Source organism: Agelaius phoeniceus, chromosome 19, assembly GCF_051311805.1.
Source record: "Agelaius phoeniceus isolate bAgePho1 chromosome 19, bAgePho1.hap1, whole genome shotgun sequence".
Classification (NCBI taxonomy): Eukaryota; Metazoa; Chordata; class Aves; order Passeriformes; family Icteridae; genus Agelaius; species Agelaius phoeniceus.
In genome coordinates, this window is record NC_135283.1 from 2,991,483 (window position 1) to 3,015,473 (window position 23,991).

Consider the following 23,991-nt stretch of genomic DNA (forward strand, 5'->3'; position numbering starts at 1 on the left):
TTCTCTTGTCTGACTTGAGGTCCTTAGGGATTCAACAGAATCAGACAAGCAAGAAACTCATGACCCATTTTCCAGCTCAAAATTTATAAACTGCAACTTTGTAAAAAAATATTTTAACAGCCCCAAAATCCAGCATTTCTACCCTTTATTTCCTTTTCCCTTTCTCAGAGGGCAAGAAAATTCCCTAGAATAGCCTGATCAAAGCATTAAAATCCCTTCAGTCCCTGACAAGGCTGTTTAGTGGACACAAGTGAAAGCAAAATATCTAATAAACAGCTGAGACATGTGGCCAGATGCTCCTTGTTAATACAGTTAAAAATTTTGAATTACAAATAAAAAACACAGGTTTTCAACATTCCTCCAAGATGTTTTTAACACTGAAAATTCCCGGTAGCAATTTCTCAAATGGAAATCTTTGGAATATTATGTGCAATAATTACTCATCATGAAACAAGTTTGGCTTGTTCCACTAAATGCTTGCCCAGCAACACTCAAATTGTTGGTTTGTTTTTATAACCTAGTTTATTTTTCTTGTCCCATTTTCAAATATTTTATGCACACTGATATTTTACAATATGGATTAGGGCAGCCATCTCTGTCTCAGCTAAGTATGAGAGCAAACAGCAGTGAATCAATCCTGCTTGGAGCTGAATTCGAACTCTTATCTAGAACAAAAATATTTCTGTAGGCATCTTATAAATACCATTAAGAGCAAGAAGAGCACATTATGACAAAAACAAATTACACCCAAGCTCCACCCTGACATTAAAGAATTTATGGAAGCCAAGAGAGCCACCCACAAAGACATGAATATACAGTATCAGCACTAAGCCTATCCAGCAGCCCAAGCTCACTCAGGGCTGGAAGTGCCATATTTTTCTAAATGACCCCTCCAGAAGTAAATTTTATCATTTTTTCATAAAATTTCATGATTAAAAAGCTTGCATAAAAATTTTTAATCTATAATTAATAATTACATTAAAAACTACTTCAGGTTTACTGTTTTCAGGGAAGGCACGTGTGAAGAAATGAGCTAAAAATGACCAAAAAATGTTGTCAGTTAAAGGAGGAAAAACCCACACCTGCATATACAGTTACTAGGGACTACAAGTCATTATGATTTCATTTCCTTAAATTTAGAATCAAACTCTGAAGTCACACACCAATTTTAATTCACATTTACTTAACAGTTCCTTAAGCAATATCCCTTAATTTCCTGGAAGCTTCATCAAATAGGAAATTGAAAACAACTTAGTGAAAACTCATTTACATTTTTCATTGTCGCAAGAGTTGAAAAATTGCCCTGAACGTTTTGCAATGCTCCTGTCCTGCTTGTCACACAGGATGGGGAAAGGAATTCTGGAACTCAGAGAGAAGCTGACAGGAAGGGAAGAGGGAAAATGGGGGAAAAAAGGGAAAAAGGTGGGGGGGAAGGGGGGAAAAAGGGGGAAGAAAAGAGGGGGGAGAAAAAGGGAAGAAAGGGGGGAAAAAAGAGGGAGGGAAGGGAAGGGAAGGGAAGGGAAGGGAAGGGAAGGGAAGGGAAGGGAAGGGAAGGGAAGGGAAGGGAAGGGAAGGGAAGGGAAGGGAAGGGAAGGGAAGGGAAGGGAAGGGAAGGAAAGGAAAGGAAAGGAAAGGAAAGGAAAGGAAAGGAAAGGAAAGGAAAGGAAAGGAAAGGAAAGGAAAGGAAAGGAAAGGAAAGGGACAAGGAAAAGGAAAGGGACAAGGAAAAGGAAAAGGAATTTAAGGCTCCTTAGTTCAAGGCCAGTTCTGCAGCTCCTTATGAACCCTCTGCCTCTGCAGACAAAGCACCTGGGGGACTGGGGTGGGTGTCACTAATTGTACAAAACACCCCCCCTTTCCCAGATCCTGGTTTCATTCCCTTTAACTGACATTTTCCAAGATGAAAATGATGGGTTTGCATCTTTTTCTTACCTGTACAACTGACGACTGCAAAGCTGGGGGGGAAAAAAAAGTAACACATATTTTAATTGAGTTTGTTTGATCCAAGTATTTTCATTTTTCCCCTCACATGCAATGCCATGTACTGTGAGCTGTGCAAAACTTCAGTTAATTTAAAAAATAAAATTCAAAGCAAAAACCTCTTTAAAACAACTTCTCTATATCCATTTGAACTTTGTTTTCAAAAAAAACAAAACAACTTAACACTGACACACTAATTTCCTGAATTCCAAACCCAAGCTGCTCCTGCAAATACCCTGGAAGCAAGTTTGGCTTTTAAAATTAGATTTGCTTTCCACCACTGGCCCTTTCAGAATGATGATAGACTTCATTGTCTGATCACTGAAAATAACTTTGGAAGCTACAGATTGAACAGAAAAAACCTAAACAAGGGCTTAAATGTGACTGAAAAATCTTACTTCATTCTTAATGTTACAGCAAGCCACTGTAAAAAATCAGATTATCACATTTCTATGTAGTAAAAGCCAAAAAACCCAGATTATTTAAAATTGAGATTTTATGCAACTGTACCATAACAACTTAAGGCCACTGTAAGTGCAGAGATGTGCTGACCCAGCTTTCAGGCACCTCAGCATGAGAAAGGTAAATGAGGACAAAGGTGCTTTTTCAACCTGTGGCAGCAGCTCTGAGCTGTGCCCAGAATTAGAGGCACCTGTGGATTTTGGTGGGTGAAGGGTGAAGTCTGCCAGCACATCAGAACTGGCACTAAAGGTCCTGCAGATCCTCAGCAGGAGCCTGAGTGCTGCAATATTGTCTGGAATATTGGAATATTTCATTCCATGCTGGGATGAAAACCCAACACCTTGGGAAGACTGAAACTGAAAGGGAAAAATTAAGCAAAATTCTCTGCACAGAAGTATTTGGAAGTGAGCAGGAAAAGGTTTCATCTGGCATAGACAGAGATACAGACAATGCATCAATGGAAATGCAGGATATGACTTTTGACAGCTATAAACAGGAAATTATGGATGCAGGGACAAGGAATGGGCTCTCTAAATGTCCCCTGAGCAGTTCCCCCACAGCCAGTCAGGATGGATGAAGGGGGAGCAAAGACAGAGGGACAAGGAAGCAAACAAGCCCTGAGGCATTTCAGAAATGTCATCTCCAGCTTCAGAGCTGGGGGCTCAGCAAGAGGCAGAGGAGCCCCCAGTGTCCCTGTGCAGACACAGGGACCAGCACAAACAGCTGTCCCAGGGCCTGGGGTGGCCAAACCACCAGCACCAGGCTCACCCTTGGCACAGGGCTGGGCAAGGTGGGCAACAGCTGCCTTGATTGTAAATCTTGGTTAAAAATCATGCAGCATTCCAGGTTAAAAATAGATTTATGCTGGCTACAAACCTCTTGGTGAATTTGCTTGAGCCCCTCCAATGATTTTTCAGTGAAATAGTATGTAACAGATCTGTAAAAGTATACAAAGCTGTTAATACAGATTTCCTCATCATGCTGTAAATAATTGTATTTCCATAACAGCATTGTACTTTCAAACAAAAAACCAATCATTTGATTTTCAAATTATGCTCCACAGAAATATGCAATATTTATTTTTAAGTAGTACAGCAAACATAACAACATAAACTCTTTCCTCATCATACAGAAAACTATTCCAAAACCCTTATAAAAAATCAGTGTCACTTCTAATAACAGCCTTTATATTATATATATATATATAAAACAGGCAATTATAGTTGCCAATACACTGATAACTCTTCTCAGCTCAGTTGTATTTTTAGACTCCACCACTTCTGTGATTTTTCCATCTATTTCAAGTACTTCCTACTACTAAAAATGATCTGTTTTTCTTGAACACATTATTCTGATGGACACTGCTGGTAAGTGTCTGTGTAAATATACAGACATATTTTATATAAACCTGGACCAGCAATCATAATCAATCTAACTCCATGAGCTGCTTGAGGAGGTTTTTCTCCAACCCTGAAGACAAAAGACTGTCCCTACCCAGGATGACAGCACACTTATAGGGAAAGAGGAATTAATCTGCATTTAACTGATCAATTCTCCAAGTAAGGCAGCAAAGGATCTGTCTTTCCTAATTATGAATTTAAGACTGAAATCTTAAATCACTGAATAAAACGTGAAAGCTCAGCATCACTCATAAAAACAAACAAAAATTCAATGGAAACCCAGTTCAGTGAGATGAAGATTTCCATAATTATACTCAGGAAGTTTTTAATAGAGCAGACATGAAAGGAAAATTTATAGTCTAGATAATGTTGCATTAATACCTATTATTGTCTTGTGCCAGTTTACACAGAGCATGGGTGATCTCAGCACAGGCAAGGATTGCCCCATGGCGTGTGTGCAGATCTGAGCCCACTGATAAAGGCAGAAGTCTTGGCAAAACTGAAAGAGATTAAATAATTAATTTATTCTTTTTTAAACAAAGCACAGTGACATATCACAGCTCTCAATGTAATTTTGCCTGCCTAGAAAGAACACTGGAAAAGCATTTCTGTAAAGTGAGGTATCCTGGCGACTTTGTGAAAAACAAGTTTTAATGAATTAAATTCTGACATATCACACTGAGCTATTTTGTACTCCCAACCTCCTCCTGGCTGGAGCAAATAAAATAAATAAAATAAATTACTATTGGGCACTGAGCTGGCTGAGCAGCCAGGGAACCGTGTGGGATTTGATTTCCATGCTCAGTGGAACCTTCCTGGGCCATGACAGGAGCCAGGCAAGGTCTGCAGCTGCTCAGGGGCTGGGCACTGCCTTCAGCCACATGGAAAATCTGCCAGGGTTTTCCAGATCTCAGGAGGTGCAATGGGCTCAGCAAAGGACCCTGGGCTCATGCTAAGAAACATCTGGTTCCACACACACAGTCAGAAAGGAATTCTACTGCAGGTGTCAGGCTGGACAAGACAAAACAGATCCCCCACCCTTTCCAACATCAAAGCCAGAGCTGGGAATTTGAGGGGCAGCTGCTGACACAACTGCACCCATTTATTCACCTCAGAACCAGCAGAGTCCAGTGCAGCCAGCTATCAAAGGCCCCAGCTAAAAACCAACCTAGCAGTGATTTATAATTTTTGCATAAAACCTAAAAATGGGTAAAGCCATCAGAGTGAATACACTGTATTAAGTGGCAAGGGGAATCTTAATTTTTATGAAGTAGATTTATTAGTTCTTTGTAGGTTTGTCTTGCCTAAGCTCAGCCTGGCTGGGCAGAGCTCAGCTGGTACCTACCCACGTTTGCCATGTACTCAGGGGCCTGGGGAGTGATGTTATGCAGAGCTTTGGTGGAAAGTTCTCGAATAACACTGTAAGAAAGCATTGCTGAGGGTTAGCAAGTCAGCAGAAGCAATGTGCTAAGAAATGAATGTGAGCAAGGGACTTCTGCCCCTAATCAAAACAAATATTCAGAATTACAGTACTCCCTGCCCATCCTATGTTTCCCCCTGTAAAAATGCCAACAAAACCAAAGAGCAGCCAGCCTGAAAAGGACTCAAAGAGAAAAGGAAAAACATCAGTGGGGCTGGTGGGACCTGAGGGCTTGTTCTGGGCACTGGCAGGGACAGTGCAGTGAGCTGTGATTATTTCTCATGATGCAAACTCTGATCAGCACTGATAGAATCTCACTTGTGTGATATGTACACATCTCAATCTCCATGAGCACTGAATGTGAGTAAGCACCATCTCTATGCATGAAATCTGCTTTAATTAGGATAATTGTATGGTGACAGTGTTTACCCCTCACATACACTATATACCATATAAATGGGTTTTATTAATCTATTAACAGATTGAGGTCATGGCCAAAAGACAAAATTCATAAACCTGCTTAAGTGACATTCTGCTTGGGAGGTACAGATGATATCACCTACTACTTGCCCAGCTTTCTTCAGTCAAATGCTGCTGCAAAGCCAGGTGTGAGTAAAATTTACAGAGATAATCTACAAAAGCAGAAAAATCTATGCAGAACAGTCAATTCCTGGATATTAATAATTAGATTTTATAAACTTACCTATCCCAGTGGTTAATCTTCATGTTAACTAAATGATCAATCATTGGCTGTGTATATTCAGAAAAGCCAGCAATATACACACTAAAAAAGAAAATAAAAAACCAGATAAAGATTAGAAATATAGTCCAGAGACAGAGAGTACAGAACCAATATCTGTGTGCATTTTAGCACAGCCTATTCTAAAGGTAGAAATCCTCTGGCTTTAAGACAACCAAAAAATAACTTAAATGTGCCTTCTCCTAAATGGGATGCAGCTGAATGACAGGATGGGAAATATTCTGAACTATTGAAAAAACTTCAAACCACTTCTGTAAAGCTTTCAGATTCTTTCTAAAACCTGCTCTACATACAACAAGCTTGACATTCAATCCCATTGTTACATTCTAGAAAATCCAAATGAGTATATTCACTTGAATAATTATTTCAGATTGGAGAAACCCATCACTGATATCAACTATAAGACAGAGGAAAAATAAGTGCCAGAAATATGTTACATCTTCATAAATACAATGGTCCAAAATGGAGAAGGGATTTTCCATTTGTCCTTTCTAAAAATCAAACATCTGCAGGCAGTGAATTGTGACAAAAGCTGTGGAAGCTGCAGGGCTCAGGTGTGAGGTGGAAGGGAGCAGCAGCACTAATCAGGGAGCCTGCATTGCCCAACTCACACTTTTAATCTCCAGAAGCATCAACTATGGAAAGCCAAGGTCAACACAAGGGAAGTGAAATGTTTTTTCAGTACATCTGATGAGTGTTAAATCTCCTTGGGAGGCCCAGCAATCAGCAGGACTTTGTGCCAGAAGGGCACAAAGGGACTCATGGATTATCATAATTTCACCTTTTCAGATCTTTTGAGTGATTAATTTGCAGCTCTAATGGTGTTCCATTGATATACCTCTGTGCAGTCAGAGGCAAACAAAGAGCAAAACCAAATACTGCCACGTGTTCCCATCCTGATATCTATGGAATTCATCAGAAAGGGAATCCTGAAATCCACAGCCAGGCCTCAGTTACTTGAACCAACACTGGACACAGAAGCACCCTCTGCTGGGCCCTAGAGAAGGATTTGACACTTGGTTCAAATTGTTGTTGATGCCAGCAGAGATATATAAATTTATATAAAATATAAACATATAATATAAATAAATACATAAATAAATATCTCTAGGTCCTTTCCCTGCTCTGCAGGAACACACAATAACAGACACATTTCCCTTGCCATGTTTGAGCTCTCCTCTCTTCTTTGTAGTTGCTTTTCTGAGTCCGAATTTTAGCACCCAACCATTTTAATTGAACTTCCTTGCCCAGCTAAAAATCAATCTCTTGGGCCACATGGGTGGCTAAATCCCATTTTTAATTTTAGTTTATAACTATCTTTAACTACAGTCCTCACCTTCTGTGCCCTATTGAGAATTTAATGCAAGAAGCCTTGCATACAAATCTCATTTCCTGATGATGTGCTGCTTAGATTTCTGTACCTCACTCAGGTTAAGCAGCTTTTTCCTTAACTCTGCTTGTACCAAGCTCAGAACTCCTGGAATCACTTTACTTTTCATCTCTTTACTACCAGTTCAAAATAGGTTTCCTCGACCTTCCATCTTCAGAAATGTATTATGATACTTGAGCTGAATCCTCCAGAAACCATCAGCAAAAAGGGCACCCAGTGTGAAAAACCTGCATTAAAATATTTAGATTTGAAAGGCTCTAAACAACTATTTATATACACACACACACAAATATTTGTAAATATACATGATACTGCCTCTTTACTGGAACATCATCATCATTGGTGAACCAAATTCAGCTGTGGAAATTGAGACTTTATTTTTTTTATGAGCTTTTATTGCTCAACATTATCATGGTACATCTTTTCTGAGTAGCCAAATATATACCTGGGTGCTTTTTCCTTCAATGTTACTCAGAAAAAACCAAGGAAATAGCCAAGTAACTTAAGTATTGACCTGAATAATGACAGCCTGCTTGAAAAGCAGTGTAATTTTTTGGAAGTAACAGAGTGAATGAGATAGCAAATATTTTACAAAAAAATAGTTTGATTAATGGCACTGAAGATGGCTTCAGAGAATCAAGTTTCTAAGTGCATAAGGTTATTTATTAAAAGATTTACGAATTTATTCCTCTTGCTGAACAGTTTAAAGAAAGAAATCAACACTAAAAATATTTTCATTTTTGGTAAGTGGCACTAGTACAAAAACTCTGGAAATCACAGTGAAAGAAGTAAAAAAAAAAAAAAAATTAAATTACCAATTCAGCTCTTGAAAAGTCAGAAGAACATAATCAGCCTCCAAGCCAGAATTATAGAAGAGAGGAAATAAGACCTGCTTTGTCACTTTTGGATGTTTTCAATTTTGTGATAGTACAAAAGCCAGGGTTGCAGCAATGCCATGGATGCCGTGCTCAGGGATCTCGAGCAGCAGGGAAATGCCAGGCCCCTGCATTTCCCCATCTCCCGTGGGAGGCAGCTCTGGGGAAGGCTGTGGGAGGAGGGTGGGGACCCCAGAAGGGCTGACAGTGGGTAAAAGGTGAAGGTTTGAACAGACTGAAATGATTCTGCTCAAAAGGGCCAATACAGAGCTGGACAGATCAATAAAAAACCAGTCAGGGTGAAGACAGAGGGTTCCAGTATGAATTATCTTAAAAACTCTCAGTGTATGTGGAAGAGGTTTTACAGCAACTTCTGGGAGCCAGAGAGAAGTTTGAGAAGAGGATCCATGTTTGAGAAGAGGATCCATGTTTGATAAGAGGATCCATGTTTGATGAGAGGATCTGTGTTTGATCAAAGGATCCATGTTTGATGAGAGGATCCATGTTTGATGAGAGGATCCATGTTTGATCAGAGGATCCATGTTTGATCAGAGGATCCATGTTTGATAAGAGGATCCATGTTTGATAAGAGGATCCGTGTTTGATCAGAGGATCTGTGTTTGATCAAAGGATCCATGTTTGATCAGAGGATCCGTGTTTGATGAGAGGATTCGTGTTTGATGAGAGGATCCATGTTTGATATAAGGATCCATGTTTGATGAGAGGATCCATGTTTGTTAAGAGGATCCATGTTTGATGAGAGGATCCATGTTTGATAAGAGGATCCATGTTCGATAAGAGAATCCATGTTTGATAAGAGGATCCATGTTTGATCAGAGGATCCATGTTCTGTAAGAGGATCCATGTTTGATAAGAGGATCCATGTTTGATCAGAGGATTCATGTTTTATAAGAGGATCCATGTTTGATCAGAGGATCCATGTTTGATAAGAGGATCCATGTTTGATCAGAGGATCCATGTTTGATAAGAGAATCCATGTTTGATATAAGGATCCATGTTTGATAAGAGGATCCATGTTTACCCCTGAAAGAATTTTCTACCAAGGTCATTGACACAGAAACCAAGAAAGAAAGAAGGATAAATAAGAGAAATCTGCAACTGCCTGTTCCAATGACCACTTTGCCTTTCCTGAGCAATGAGAAAACTTATGAGTTTTGTAAGAAAGTATAAATAAGCATGCATGCTGGAATAAAACCAGTTTGAAACCTTCTGGAAATGGAATATATTGCTCTGGATTGTCTCCCTCTCAACTACCACAAGTGGAAGTCACAAAGCTGGCAGTGCAGCATGAGCCACCATGTGCCTGTGCACAGTTTCTGCTCCCCAAGGACATCACCTGCTCCAGCCTTTGTGCCCTGCTGGGCTCCTGGGCAGCCCCACAGGGCAATGTCCTGCCCTGTCTCCACCAGGGCTGACTCACCCACCCTCTGTGGGTGCTGCTCTCCCCACCCTGGCTCTGGACACAGACTCTGTCTGAGACAACTCAAGCCAGAACCAGCCCTGGCTCTTCTTCCTTTCCTCGTGAGGAAATGCAATATTCTGCTCCTCCTGGCCATCCAGTTTGGCTCCCAGCTCCCCTGATGTCAGCACCTCTGTGTTTCCAGAGCTGACTCTGTATTCCAGGTTTACAACCACACCAGCCCAGTTTGGGTACTTCCATCTGCTCCTTGCAGAGATCAGTTGGGTTTTTCAAACATTACTGCACACTGTGGCCAGCCTTCCACTGAGCTAACATAAGCACTGGAGCTAAAGGTCTATGCACAGACCACAAATTCAACAACTTGGGCAAATTGTTCTTTTAAAATTATAAAAAATGGGTTTTTTATAACCTGATTTTTTCCCCCATATCAGAGTCTGTCTACTGTCACATTCATATTTTCTGGAAAAATCCCTTTGCCAGGATTTCTTCTCCAGGGAAGATGAGAAGCCTCAGAGAAAAAACAATATTATCTCATTTGCTTCTCCCTGTTTCGCTGCTTTGGAATGTGGCTGGAGATAATTTACCAACAGGTGAATGTTTGATTGGTTTCATGTGAATTGTTTTTACTTAATGACCAATCCCCATCAGCTGTGTCAGACTCTGAGGAGTCAGTCATGAGTTTTTCATTATTCTTGTTAAGCCTTCTGTCTGTATCCTTTCTGTATTCTTTAGTATAGTTTTAGTATAGCATTCTTTAATATAATATAAGTACATAAAACAATAAATGAGCCTTCTAAGAACATGGAGTCAGAGTCACTCATCTCTCACCTCATCCTGGGGAACCCTGCAAATACCAGAGTCTGCCATCACAACAGCCTCTCCTTTGACTACAACTCTCCAAACTTCATCTTGTCCAGCCTTGAGCAGCTTAGACAGTTTTGTGACACCTCCTGGCTGCTTCCTCCTCGTAGCCAAGGAAATCATGGCCACGTTTCCACTCTGCCTCACACCTGATAATCAGGCATCAAAAAAGTAAAACCACAATTTTGATTTGCTTAAAACCATCGGTATTAAACAATGTTCAGTAAGGTGAGGCAAGGAGATAAGAATTTCATTAGGTACAAGAGGACGGTCATATTTAGGAAAATTAATAACTGGAAACTTACCTTATAGTCAAGTAACAGTTAACTCTGTTACCAACAGCAAAATAATCAGCTGCAGTCAGGATGTCAATGCCATGGGGGAAAGTACCCTACAAACAAAATATTGTTTTAAAATGTATAATACATTCCAAATAGGCAACATGATTGAAAACAAATCTCCTGCTACTCTCCCAAGCGCTGAAAAAAATACAGTTTAATTTATAGTAAAATCATTTGTACTAGAGACATAAAGGATATTGAATATATAAACAACAAAATACCTCACTCTGCTTGTGAGTCAATGATAAACAGCCCAAGCAAATGGCAGCAGGCAGTCCCCTATGCAACAGCTCCCTTCACACCTCCCAGTCATACCAAAATATGTCTTTGGCTAAGGCATGACTATGTATGTACCCAAAAGATGATTCCTCTAGAAGGATTTAGATAAACATAAACATGTTTCCAGCTTATGTGAAGGCACAAGGTGAGTTTAATGAAATATAAAATTAGAGATTTAGGCACCAAGAGGTGCATCACGTGTAGAGTACACAGGAGTTTCTACTGACACTTCTATTTTGTGACTTATTAATGAACTAAAAAATGGGATTGGTCTGTTTTGAAAATGAACATTGGAAACACTGAATCCTACTGAAGGATCCCACTTCTGCCATCACTTCTCAAACCAGTCTGTTTCTAGAAGATAAATTACCTTTCTAAGTTTGAGATTTCCACTTAGAAATCTGCATTTCTGTATGCAAGCAATCCAATCCAGATATTCAGAATTTTATTGGCTCTGGCTGGTCTAACAGAGCATCAGCAGAGGCAGCAGAGCACCCATGATGAAAAACAAATGGAAAAGAGCCAGCTGACACTGGCTCCACTCTCTTCCAAAAGGGACACTCAGAGGGTATTAAAACAATGAGGCTCCCTGGAAGTACAGGTTTGGGATGTGATGCAGGTTTGTTTACAGCTCACTCATCCCTTCCACATGAGGATCCAGCCATGCAAAACTAGTGGGAAGTATCTCTCCATCAGGGAGAAGCTCTGAAGCAGTTCATCCTGGAAGCTGCCAGCTGCTGCCAAGCTCTTGCTCTGGGAAGCAGAATTCCAGTGCTCCCAAAAAACAAGGCCTGAAATTTAAGTGGGCCAAGCAGAGACAGAGTATTTATGGCTTATCCAAGCTTGCAAGTCTTGGTAACTCCAAGGGAAAATGCTTTGTCCAAAAGCCTCATGAAACCTTGACTGGGGGCAAAAAGGTACAAGAGAAACACCTCAGTGTGATTGAAGGCCAAAGAGCAATGGAAGATATCAAGATGCACACTCCACAAGGAAAATCTCAGCCAACAGTTTGAGTTCTAGGTGCCAGCTGGACCTTGCTGCTTGTTCCCAGCTGTGAGTGTGCCAGTTGGATGCCATCTCACAAAGGGCACGGTGCCACCAAGCCTGCCAGTGAGGCAGCATCATTCCTGACTTCAGGAAAACACAGGTCACAGCCAGGCAGGCTTCACAGGAGCACCCAACAGCTTCTGTTCTCCCAGAACACTTCAAAATTCTCCAGTACAGAAGCTGGTGTTATTAGAAGTATCTGCATTTCTCATGATTTATGCTCAAAAAAATTCTTCAGATTTTTCAGAGCTTCCATTGACACACAGTGTAAGTGGCATTCTTATAATGGCTTCTTCTGTGGCCATCAGCAAACTCTGGACTTGGGACATTACAAATTTGTGGAATTACAGAGCTGAAGGAGGCAGGAACCAGGGAACAAGTGAAGGCAACCTTTTTCTCCACCTATTTAGTATCAGCTTTATTACCTCAGGAATAAGTTTCAGCTCCTTCCAATTCACAGAGAGGGTGTCTCTTCCAACACACTGAACTCCAGAGGGTGGATCTACTTTTTAAGTAACCATTTTCCCAGGCACCAAGGAATGGTTCAACAAGTAAAACTTCTGACCTTCTGCAGGAACCAGCTGGAGCCTGGCAGTTCCTGCATGCCAGGAAAACTCAAATGTGTTTCACTGCTGATGTGCCAACCCAGAGGCTGAAATCATCATCATGTGAAGACATATTTGAGTTGTGGGTTGAGGCAGAGTCTCTAAGGAACCTTTCTGGCTGTAAACTAACATGGACTGTACCCCTCTGATTCAGAAATAAATGTTAAAAAATTGAATTTTTGCTAGATGGAAGCAATTCTAAACCTGCAGCAGGCAGGAGCCCTCTCTGCCCTGGAGCTAAGTCAGGCTAAGGTGTTATTTACTTTGTTCAGCACCTCACACAGTGCAATCAGGCTGGGCTGCTGTGATGCCCAACCTCTCCAGGGCAGGAACTGCAGACCCAGGAAGAGCCACCCTGGCTTCTGTTTATGACAGACCCAGCTGGGTCAGGTCACCAAAAATCCCTCCTCTCTTCTTCCCAGTCTTCTTGCACCCTTTCTCTGCTGTTAACTGACCTCTGTCTAGAAATACACACTGAACATGAACAGATGGTTTAACAGCCAGAGCTCTAAAGGAATAAAATCCTGGCTCAGAACACAGAGATTTTCAGGAATGCTGTCAGGTGACAGCATTTTAACAAAGATCCCTCAAAGAGCAGCTTATGGATAACAAAATTACCTGAACCATGCTCACATGCCCTGCTCACAGGAACACACTGACTGAACCATCCCTCCCCACACTTTCTCTCTCTTAGTTGTATATTCAGCTTTATTAATTCCTGGTGAGAAACCAGTAAATCCAAGGCTTTACCCTATTTGCTTCTCCTTCAAGTTTGAAAATCAAAGCTGCCTCAAGGATTTTAACTACTTAAATGTTGTTAAGTTACATAGGAACCTACCACAATACTTTTTACCAAAGGACTTGGGTACCTCCAAAATTACCAGATTTCTCAAAATATCTACATGGTTCAAGGGACAAGCCCAAAAATGGAGTTGAAGACTCTTGAGCCTTGTTTACTGTGGAACCACCAACTACAGCAATGATTGCACAGCCCACTTCAGTTGGTCTGATTCTATTGAAAACTAGAAAATCAATGAAACCAAACCAAACAAAGAAAACTCCAAACGCCCCCCCCCCCAAAAAAAACCACAAAAAAAAACCCCAAAAAGCAAACAAACAAAAAAAGCCCTGCACTTTTCCTGCTTTAAAAGCACTGTAGTTTCCAGGGTGTACAATGACCAGCTCAAATGTTGGTTTTGCTTTTCTGAAGGACTGAAAATTACCAGTAAGCTCATTTTCTTCCCAAACTGGAATAGTAAAATAAAACCCACACCTCAGAAGAACATTCCACAAGAATTGGCTGCTCATAATGAAAACAATTATTTTGTGACATTCTTTCCCTCAATTTTTCCAAAGCCACGGTGTCTAATTTTGATTTTAGGTACTCCATGCTTACAGTAACCTCCAAGGCACAAATGAATGAAGATGCAGGGAAGTCACCATACCTGTCTCCCAACATTCTCCTGGAAGGCAGCCTGAGGAACAGAGAACAAACACACCAAAACGAGTCAGGTTTGCTTTTTGATAAACACCAGATGATGAATTCAAAACACACAACAATATAAATGACCCATGGCTTTTCTGTTTTAAATAAAGTAAACTTTGTCAGTAGAACAAGCCTGCAGGGCTTTTCTGTTTCTGCATCTCCACATTCTCTGTTCCTGGAGCCCTATGTTGCCTGGCAGCAGTTTGAGAATTCAGGTTTATTAAACTTGTCACACCCACACAAGTGCTTGGGAGTGACACCAGGCTTGGCCCTGGGATCCAAAGTCAGTACCTGTAGACAACAGCAACTGAGGCAACTCACTCTTGTCTGACTTCAACATCATCTGCTAAGAGTGGGCAAAGTTTAATTCTTTGTCAATGAAAACTCTGGGAAAAAACATTGAGAGTGCAATATTTATCTATAGGGTATGTGTCTGAAAGCATGCTGAAACACTGGGCTTGTTAAATTTGAAGACAAAATTCATGTACATCTCCAGTATTTTTCACTAAATAAACTCAAAATCTTGCAAAAATACAATGAAAACAAGCAGGAAGTTAATCTGTCTACTTGTAGGGCATAGAGAAGAAAACCTGCTTAATTCCCTACTTGAATTTTCTCTCTCAGAAAAAAGCCCATTATTTTTATCCCTTTAAAGGCCATAAAATCATAAGCACTAACAAAAGCTTCTGTAAATTTTAACTCTCAAGAAAGGGGAAACCATTGTTATCTGGACACTTCTCCATGGAACTCTCTCTGCACACGCAGCTTTCCAGTGATGGACAACGCTCATTAACTGATATTTAATGGACAGGGGAGAAGCTCCAATGTTTACTGAAACACCACAAGAATTTGGACAGCCAGAGCTTCTGTATTTCCTCCACAACTCCAGCAGCCCTGTGGTAATCCACCTGTGACAACAACAGGTTCAGCTGGCTCCAGAGGAGGATCCCACTCTGCAGGTGGAGCAAGGGCTGACGCCAGCCGGGATGGAGCCGGAGCCTCCCGAGGTGCTGCTGCCTGTTCAGGCTCCTGCCTGCAGCCCCTGCACGCCTGCCCAGGCAGCTCCAGCTGCTGCTGGCAGCTCAGGGCATGGAGCACAGCCTGGATCCCAGCTGCTGCCTGCAGTGCCCCTGGGCAGCACATCCAGCTGGGATGGGGCAGGAGCTGGGGCTGCAGCGGCGCCCTGGGGCTGCTCCTGTGGGAACCCAGCACATCCCTCTGGCTGTCCAGAACAGCCAGGACCCCTGCCAGGGGGCTCAGAGACCCTGGCACAGAGCCCAGAACACCTGGGGGTTTGATTATGACCTGTGGAGCAAGTTACCAACCTTAGATGGAGATCAGCAAGCCACAAGAGTTTAGGTAGAATAATAGTGAAGTTATCACGCAGTGAAAAAATAGATTTTGGGGTTTCTGGTATGGGGGTCCAGAAGGCAAGATGGAGGGATATGGGCATGTCCAGCCTTTCTCCTTCTTCTTCTTGGCCTCCATCTTCTGCTGTGATGGTGGCACTTTTGGATTGGTTTAGAGTAGAAGCTCAGTGTCTAACACAGGTGATAGGTATTGAGAAGTAATTGTAAATAATGTATTTTTAGTATAAAGACATAACACTGCCCTGGGGGCAGGCAGAGTGCCTGGAACTGCCCTGCTGGATGGACCTCAGCAGGGCAGGAGAAAATATTTTATAGATAAGAAACAATAAACAACCTTGAGACTGAGAAATTAAGAGCCCTGATTCATTCCTCAAGCACCAGGCTGGGAAAAGAGACTTTCAAACTTTTCTCAGGGTCACTCTGAACAGCCTAAGATGCAGACATGCTCCTTGCTGATGCTGCAGCCCAGCTGCTGCCACAAGCTCTTCCCCTCCTCTCCTCACTCCAGGACAGGGTGCCTCTCACTCTGCACCATTCATTTCTTTCTACTTCCAGCTTTAGGTCCTGCTTTATGCTGCCCTCAATGCATTACTGCAGGCACAGGCTGTGTTTTATGCCATGCACCCTCTGGAGATCAAGCAGATCTAATGAAGCTGTAAGCAGTTATTTGTGCAGCTCTGAGCTCCCCCTTGGTGGAAAGAAGGCAGTCAGGTGATAATCTTTTAGCCCATTCCATAAGAAAAGATATGTTTGGGGTGCAGAATGTATTTTCTGGTAACTCTGGTGTATCCAGGTTAGTGATAGGCTGGGTTAACAGCTGGACTTGATGATCTTAAAGCTTTTTCCCACTTGGATGATTCTATATTTTATGCTACTGAAACCCTCTTTTACTCAGCACAGGCATATTCCAGTGAGTATGACATTCTCTATCATATCCAAGGGATTTCATAGCTCAACCACTGCATCACAGTGTCATTTAAAAATGTGCTGCTCAGGCAAGTGCCTAAATGATACAAAATCTGTAAAGCCCTGAAATTCCTCCAAGATGCCAAATTCCTAAGAGATGCCAAAGACTTAAAGTGTTTTGTGAGAGTAATTTTTCAGTTTTTATACAATCCCCTTCTGGAGATGGAAAAACTGGATAAAAAGATACTAATTTAAAGATTCCATGAGACCAGAACCAAGGTCACCAAACTGAACACTCTTCTTTCCCACAAAAACTGAAAAAAATACTACAACATTCTCTAACAATACTTAGTTTAAAACCAGGTATGTTAAATACTATCAGTCAAACAAGAGGAAAAAAAATCTTCTCTTTGAGATGTCAGAGCTGAATAGAGTCCAATTCAACATCACTTATTCATCTGATTATTCCTTATACTGATTATTCATGAAAGAGTTGCATAAGCCCAGAATGCTTGTGGAGCTTCAAAAGCAGAGTCTTGTTCTATTCTCTCTAACCTCAGGGTTCAAAATGTCTCTATTCACCATTTTATTTTATTGGTGCTCTGCATTATAATATATTGCATCTTGTAAGAGATGGAAAATCTAGTAAAACCTGTTGTTTATTTAAATATGTGTTTAACTGTAAGTAATGATTGGAAATATTTAGCACTCCCAGGTATTTTTCTTCAAAATTGTAATAATGGCTGCTAAACACAAAATATTTCTTTGCCTTTCTAAAACAAGAGAAAAGGCTTCAGTAATTTCATAAATGTCCATCAAATAGCTATTCCAAACTTTGAGCAAGTATTTCTTTCTGATTTGGGAAGTACTAGGGAAAAAATTAATGAGTTTGGAGGCAGCTGAATTGCAGACAGCTCAGGAGCCTGGGCTACAGCAGAAGAGGGAGGTGATGAGAAATGTGCTGGGTTTTAATTAGAAATACAGATACTGAGGCTGCACTGAGCTCTCAGCTTGAATCTGGCTGGTTTAGCACAAAGCTCATGGGGCCAAACTACCAGTTTAAGTGTAGAAACACACACTCAAATGATGATTAAATCAGGCCACCAAAGGTAAGCAGCACACTTGTAGTGGCAATTGTGTCACAAAGATTTCTCCTTGGTGTCTATATAAACCCTGATTCTGAGGACAATCCTGGGCATCACACAAATAATTCACTTCTCACCACCTATGCTCCCTAATGTTTCATGCAGCTCTCAGGAAGAGAAATTCCTCTAAGGAACTGATTTGAATAAAGGGATTTAAATTAGCCAAGAATGGCAAATTCTAGTTTCTAAAATGTAGGAGCTGAAGTCTGGGGGAGGCAGCATTGCTGATGTTTGTTAGCTGTACAGCAGGGAAGGTTCTAGCACTGCTCAGCAATCTGCAGCACCTTGGCTTGCCCTGCTCTGAGCTGGGCTTGCTCAAGCCCTGACTCACTTCCCCAGCAATTACACTGCAGCTTCATTCAGCAGCTTCAACAGCAGCACAGGTGTGGCTACAAAAAGTGAGGATGCTAGCCAGGTATCCCTGAGAAACCCTCCTGATCTTCTAAACACAGCACTCTGCAAAATTTCACTCAAAAACTCAGACAGACCTGGTAATGTGCATATTGAAAAAATTGCCTTTTTTCTTTTCTTTTCTTTTTTTTAACACATTCACAGTGACATTTATTGTCAGGAACAGAGATGCAGTTCTTTGGCAGACACTCTGATTTGAGTTCATACAGTTAGAGAGTGGAGTTTTTTACATTTGCATAAGATAATTTGGTTTTTCTGTTAAAAGATACAATTCACACTTTTTTTTTTTTTAAAGAAAGCAAGTTCAATGTCTACAACATTGAAATTAAATTCTCATCAATAAGATATCCATTCTTTCTTCTCAAATTCTGTAAGTATAGAAATTTGTAATTTTCCATCATTTCTCTTCTCTTAAGAACACTACTCTCAACTCTCAACAGCATAAATATTTCTACAGGAAGTTTCCACAGAATACACTTTGGTGTCAGTTCTATTCACTGCCTTATCTGACTAATGGACTTGTCACTCTTTTAAAAATTCCCAGTCCTATGGAAAGAGTTTTAGAGTTTTATATAACACCTAAAAACATGTTTGAAGGAGAGAGATTATCCTAGAAATTTTCAGTTTACCTTGAATAAAGAGTAACAGCTGATGGACAATCAGGAAATTGTAACCTCACAAAACTCCCCAGACTGGAACTGTGCAAAAAAGCCAATATCTGTGTATTATGTAGGACCCTTTTGTTTGTGATCTTGTGACTAAAAAAATGCTAAATAATTCTTTCTTAGATACTTTATCTTGATCATCATGACAACAATACAGCAGACTGTTAACTGTGGCCATAAATCCAGATGTGCATCTGTGGATTATATAACTTAACATCTAAATTCACAAGATATTTCGAAGGATTTTAAAAACCATTTTTTTTTTTTGCTTCTCTACTGCAGTTCTACATAATTAAGTCTACAAATTATTAAATGAAAACAAATAAAAAATAACAGAGAGATGGAAGCTGGATGTGGTAACTTACAGAAGCAGCTCTTCTGCAATTAACATCACGATCAAATACTGCAGCAATAACCAATGCACTGAGGAAATAAAACATTGAGCATTAGTACAAATTTATGAAAAGGAATGTGCAATGCCATTATTTCAACATTCAGCCTTCTAAGCAGAGCAGGCAGCACGTCCTCTAAGGAGCTTATTATTTAGAAATATAAGGCTGAACTAAAACCTGAGTTGAAGTAACCTTGTGCTTTCTTGTTTCTCTAGTTTGCTGTGGACTTCCCACAGCACAAGTGCCACCCCACTGTATCAAAGGAATTTCTGGAATACACAGAATTTTCAACAGAGCAGGGGTTTAAAAGCTGGACATAATCATGTCAAATGTGAGACTCGGTGCTATTTTAAATGAAAACTTGGAAATAGAGTTTCTCAATAGCCAAATGTACAGCAAGGCTTGTGCAAGGAGCAAACACAGCACCAAGTGAAGCCATGGAAAGCTGCAGTTATCCCCACGGGAACAGCCACATCCTGCAAGGCACAAAAATCTAACATGCAAATCCTGGTAAGACCTGCAAGATGAACTGCAAAGCAGTTTTTTAGGGTGACCCTTTAGAGACAGAAGGATGATTATGTGAAACAATTTCTTCATGCATGAAGTCTGGTGACCCTGCACAGGGTAATTCTGGTGCCTCAAAAGAGCTGCTGTTCAAAGATGTGCCACACAACACAGGAGAGAGAATATATCCCAGGACACCCAGTCTGCAGCTTTAGAAATCCACCTCCAGCATTCAATTAACTCCAGCAACAAATAAACATCACTTCAGGAGAATCATTTAAGCAGAAAATTATTCCTTTCAAAGCCTGAAACTCTTCATTACATGATTTATTGACTCCAGGCAAAACCGGAAATAAATACTGGCTGAAAAATAAATTCAAGATAGCTTTGCTTCAGCATAAGGATATTAATTACACTGATAATATCAAACTTCCCTGGGTAGTGGCTATCAGTTCCCTACAGTGATGAATACTGTGTTGTTCCACTTCTCTGAAACGCACAGTCAGCTTGGCCTCTGTAATTTCAGTTTAAATCCATTAGGGAAAACAGGAGCCAGAAAGTCAGAATGAAATGAAAACAAACCCCAATAAAGGGTTCTAAAGGCAGTTAATGCTTTCTTAGTGCTACCTGCAGGAGCAATACCCCTGTCTGCCACAAAGACAAGAGGAGAGAGGAGGTCACCCAAACACCAGAGCCTGCAAGAGCAAATGTTCAGGAAGCATTCCATCATTCCATCAGGAAACAGCACTGATGGCTCACTGCTGAAAACTGCTGGGTCAGCTACACACTCTTCATACTGAGGCCTCAGGTTTGGCTTTTCTATTTTTCAGATTCTGTGCTGCTTTAGTGTGTGGGTCTGAGCTTCACATCAGGGGATGCTGAGCTCTGTGCACAGAGCAGGGAGACAAAACAATTCCTGCTCCAGCTGGGCACCAAGGACAAATGATCCAAATCTCAGCCCAGGAGCACAAACACCGTGGGCTGGAGAGAGAAAAACAAGGATGGGACTGCATGGGCTAAAGCTGGAATGGGACAATGAACTGCAAGATGCAAATGGAGCAGAACTTACGAAAGTGTGAGACTCCCTGACAACTCATCCATTTTATAACCATTTTAAATCCATCTTAAGTGTAACCCTAGCTAGGCTTTTATGCTACCCAAAATATATCCATTGATATATGCTAATAAATCCCTACTTTATTCTTTAACTCTGTCTAGACTCTGTTCTAGGCCAGCCTTCACAAGGCATCAATCAAGGCTTGCTAATTCTCTGGCACACACAGAGAGGCTTAAAAATTATTTTAAAAGGACACTTAATAAGTATATAGTTTTAATGATATGACTAGCTCCCATAAATTTTTAATTAGAGAACTTTCAAGACTAAAGGAATTGGAGGAAAATGATCCTTGAAACCAAATAGAAGCAAATTTCTGCCTGACATTTCTGGTTATACAGACTAGAACAGTAATTCTAGCTATTGTAAGTAATTTGTCAGTTATGCAGTATTTCAATATTGGTCTTTTCTGAAGAGGGTGGGGACAAAAACCAACCACAAAAAACCCCTCATCACACCAAGAAGCTCAGAATCCTGAGTGCTGCTCTCACTGTATCAAACAAGAGCTCATTTATAATCACATTTTCCATTTTTTCTTATTCTTCTGTAACCTTAAGAGAAAGCTGTGTAAATAAAGCCAGTAAATTGTCTGTATAAAGCAGTGTATTGTCTGTGCTGCCACCTGAGTCACTCAGTGCTGCAAACAACACTGGGTGAGCAAAATAAAAACCCCAGGAATTCTGTCAGTGCCCCGTTAGATTGCTAAATCAGCCTGCACTCACTGTTCCATGGTAATCCTTTTAATGAGGCATTCTAACTTATCAAACTCCACAAATGCTCTTTTCAGGCTAATTCCCACTTGGAAGCACAGGCACATCCTCCCCAGAGCCAGGCTTAGTGCAGAGGGTGGAACAGCTCAAAGGTGTCTTCACCTGTCTGCTCTGTCGTGGGAGTTTATGTGATACTGCACCAGGATTTCCTAACAGAAAGAAACTGGTGATGTCAAAGCAAGGGGGATATTTGTCTAAGCTACTCAAAGGATCATGTCTTGACTTGCCCCAAGTGCACCACACCTGCCTGCTGCCAGGAGGAGCAGAGGATGGCTCTGCACCCTCCAATCCCCATGGACACCTTTACTGGTTCCTTTGCACCCCCCAGTCCCATGGACACCTTTCCTGGTTCCTTTACACCCCCCAGTCCCATGGACACCTTTCCTGGCTCCTTTCCACCCTCTAGGCCCCAGAACACCTTTATTGACTCCTTTACACCCTCCAGTCCCCAGGAACACCTTTCCTGGCTTCTTTACATCTCCAGGCCCCATGGAACACCTTTATTGGCTCCTTTACACTCTCCAGTCTCATGGAACACCTTTATTGTCCCCTTTACACCCTCCAGTGCCATGGAACACCTTTATTGTCCCCTTTACACCCTCCAGTCCCATGGAACACCTTTATTGACTCCTCTGCACCCTCCAGTGCCATGGAACACCTTTATTGTCCCCTTTACACCCTCCAGTCCCATGGAACACCTTTATTGACTCCTCTGCACCCTCCAGTCCCCAGGAACACCTTTATTGGCTCCTTTACACCCCCAGTCCCATGGAACACCTTTATTGACTCCTCTACACCCTCCAGTCCCATGGAACACCTTTCCTGCCTTCTTTACACCCTCCAGTCCCCAGGAACACCTTTATTGTCCCCTTTACACCCTCCAGTCCCATGGAACACCTTTATTGTCCCCTTTACACCCTCCAGTCCCCAGGAACACCTTTATTGTCCCCTTTACACCCTCCAGTCCCATGGAACACCTTTATTGTCCCCTTTACACCCTCCAGTCCCCAGGAACACCTTTATTGACTCCTTTACACCCTCCAGTCCCATGGAACACCTTTATTGACTCCTCTGCACCCTCCAGTCCCCAGGAACACCTTTCCTGCCTTCTTTACACCCTCCAGTCCCATGAACACTTTTCCTGCCTTCTTTACACCCTCCAGTCCCAGGAACACCTGTATTGACTCCTTTACACCCCCAGTCCCATGGAACACCTTTATTGTCCCCTTTACACCCTCCAGTCCCATGGAACACCTTTCCTGACTGCTTTACACACTCCAGTCCCATGGAACACCTCTCCTGACTCCTCTGCACCCTCCAGTCCCATGAACACCCTTCCTGGCTGCTTTACACCCTCCAATCCCCATGGAACACCTTTCCTCTCTCCTCTGCACCCTTCAGTCCCCATGGAAACACTTTCCTGGCCCCTTAAGAGATATGGAGCCTGCACAGCAGCAATTAAGTCCACAATAAACACAGATTTAAACAGTAAGTTGCAATTTTATCAGTCAACTGATAATTCTCCCTTTCCTCATTATCCATCCTCCCAAGGCCTCACCTAACTGGCCTCAGGGAAAGTCAGAAGACTCCAAGTATGTCAGTGAGCACTCCCCAGCCCTTGTGGGTCTCATTCCCTTCCCTGACAAGGTGGGAAGACCCAGGGAGCAGAGGTGGGCCAGGTGAAAGACATCAGAACACAGAATTAAGCACAAGCACCAGCTGCCCTCAGCTCACAAGCACAAGGTGTACCAGGCAATAAACCTGAACTCCTTTTACCACCTGCAGCAGGCACTTCCAGTCTCTACTAGCCACAGGCAGCAAGAAGCTGATCCTGCTGCTATCCCCTGGGAATGTGCTGCCATCAACCCCAGTGTGCCACCCTGAAGCTGTGGGAGGAGAAAAATAAACTCTCAAACCTCTTGCCTATTTGGTACAAAACCAAAATTTCCTTCCTGAGCCTTAAAAAGGGTGAAGTGGTACCAGGACAGCAAACTCTCCTCCCTGCTGTACGTTAGGAAAGGGAAAGGCACAAGAACCACCACAAGCAACGTGGGTTTGAACAATGCAAGCAAGAAAAGGAGGTGAGGCTTGGGTCTGTGGAGCACTGCTGCTGCAAACAGCCCCTTCTGCACCTCCCCACTCATGCCAGCCCACCTGGGAGGGCTGCACAGGGAGCTGGGTGATGAAAACACATCTAGACTCAGGTTTTTAAAAATGTTTGAGACCAGAGCAGCTCCCCTGTTCACTTTACCCCATGGAGCTGTGTTAGACCACTGCAGGAGCCCCACAAGGCAAGGAGCAAGCACAAGGGCCTGCTCCAGCCACACTGCAGATGACTCAGATTTAATTCCTCCCATTTATCTAGGA

General features: G+C 41.8%; 1 protein-coding gene across 2 annotated transcripts in view; it reads right to left on the minus strand.

Annotated features, from left to right (window-relative positions):
- The window catches only part of TBCD (tubulin folding cofactor D), a 125,965-nt gene that overhangs the window by 43,596 nt on the left and 58,378 nt on the right, over positions 1 to 23,991 (minus strand). For both annotated transcript variants that reach the window (XM_054645190.2, XM_077188123.1), the window contains exons 16-23: positions 19,210 to 19,267; positions 14,307 to 14,336; positions 10,895 to 10,980; positions 5,966 to 6,046; positions 5,188 to 5,261; positions 4,224 to 4,341; positions 3,319 to 3,379; positions 1,933 to 1,955 (exon numbers count right to left, since the gene is read on the minus strand). In XM_054645190.2, the coding sequence (XP_054501165.2) occupies positions 1,933 to 1,955; positions 3,319 to 3,379; positions 4,224 to 4,341; positions 5,188 to 5,261; positions 5,966 to 6,046; positions 10,895 to 10,980; positions 14,307 to 14,336; positions 19,210 to 19,267 (531 nt within the window). The remainder of the gene's footprint in view (positions 1 to 1,932; positions 1,956 to 3,318; positions 3,380 to 4,223; positions 4,342 to 5,187; positions 5,262 to 5,965; positions 6,047 to 10,894; positions 10,981 to 14,306; positions 14,337 to 19,209; positions 19,268 to 23,991) is intronic.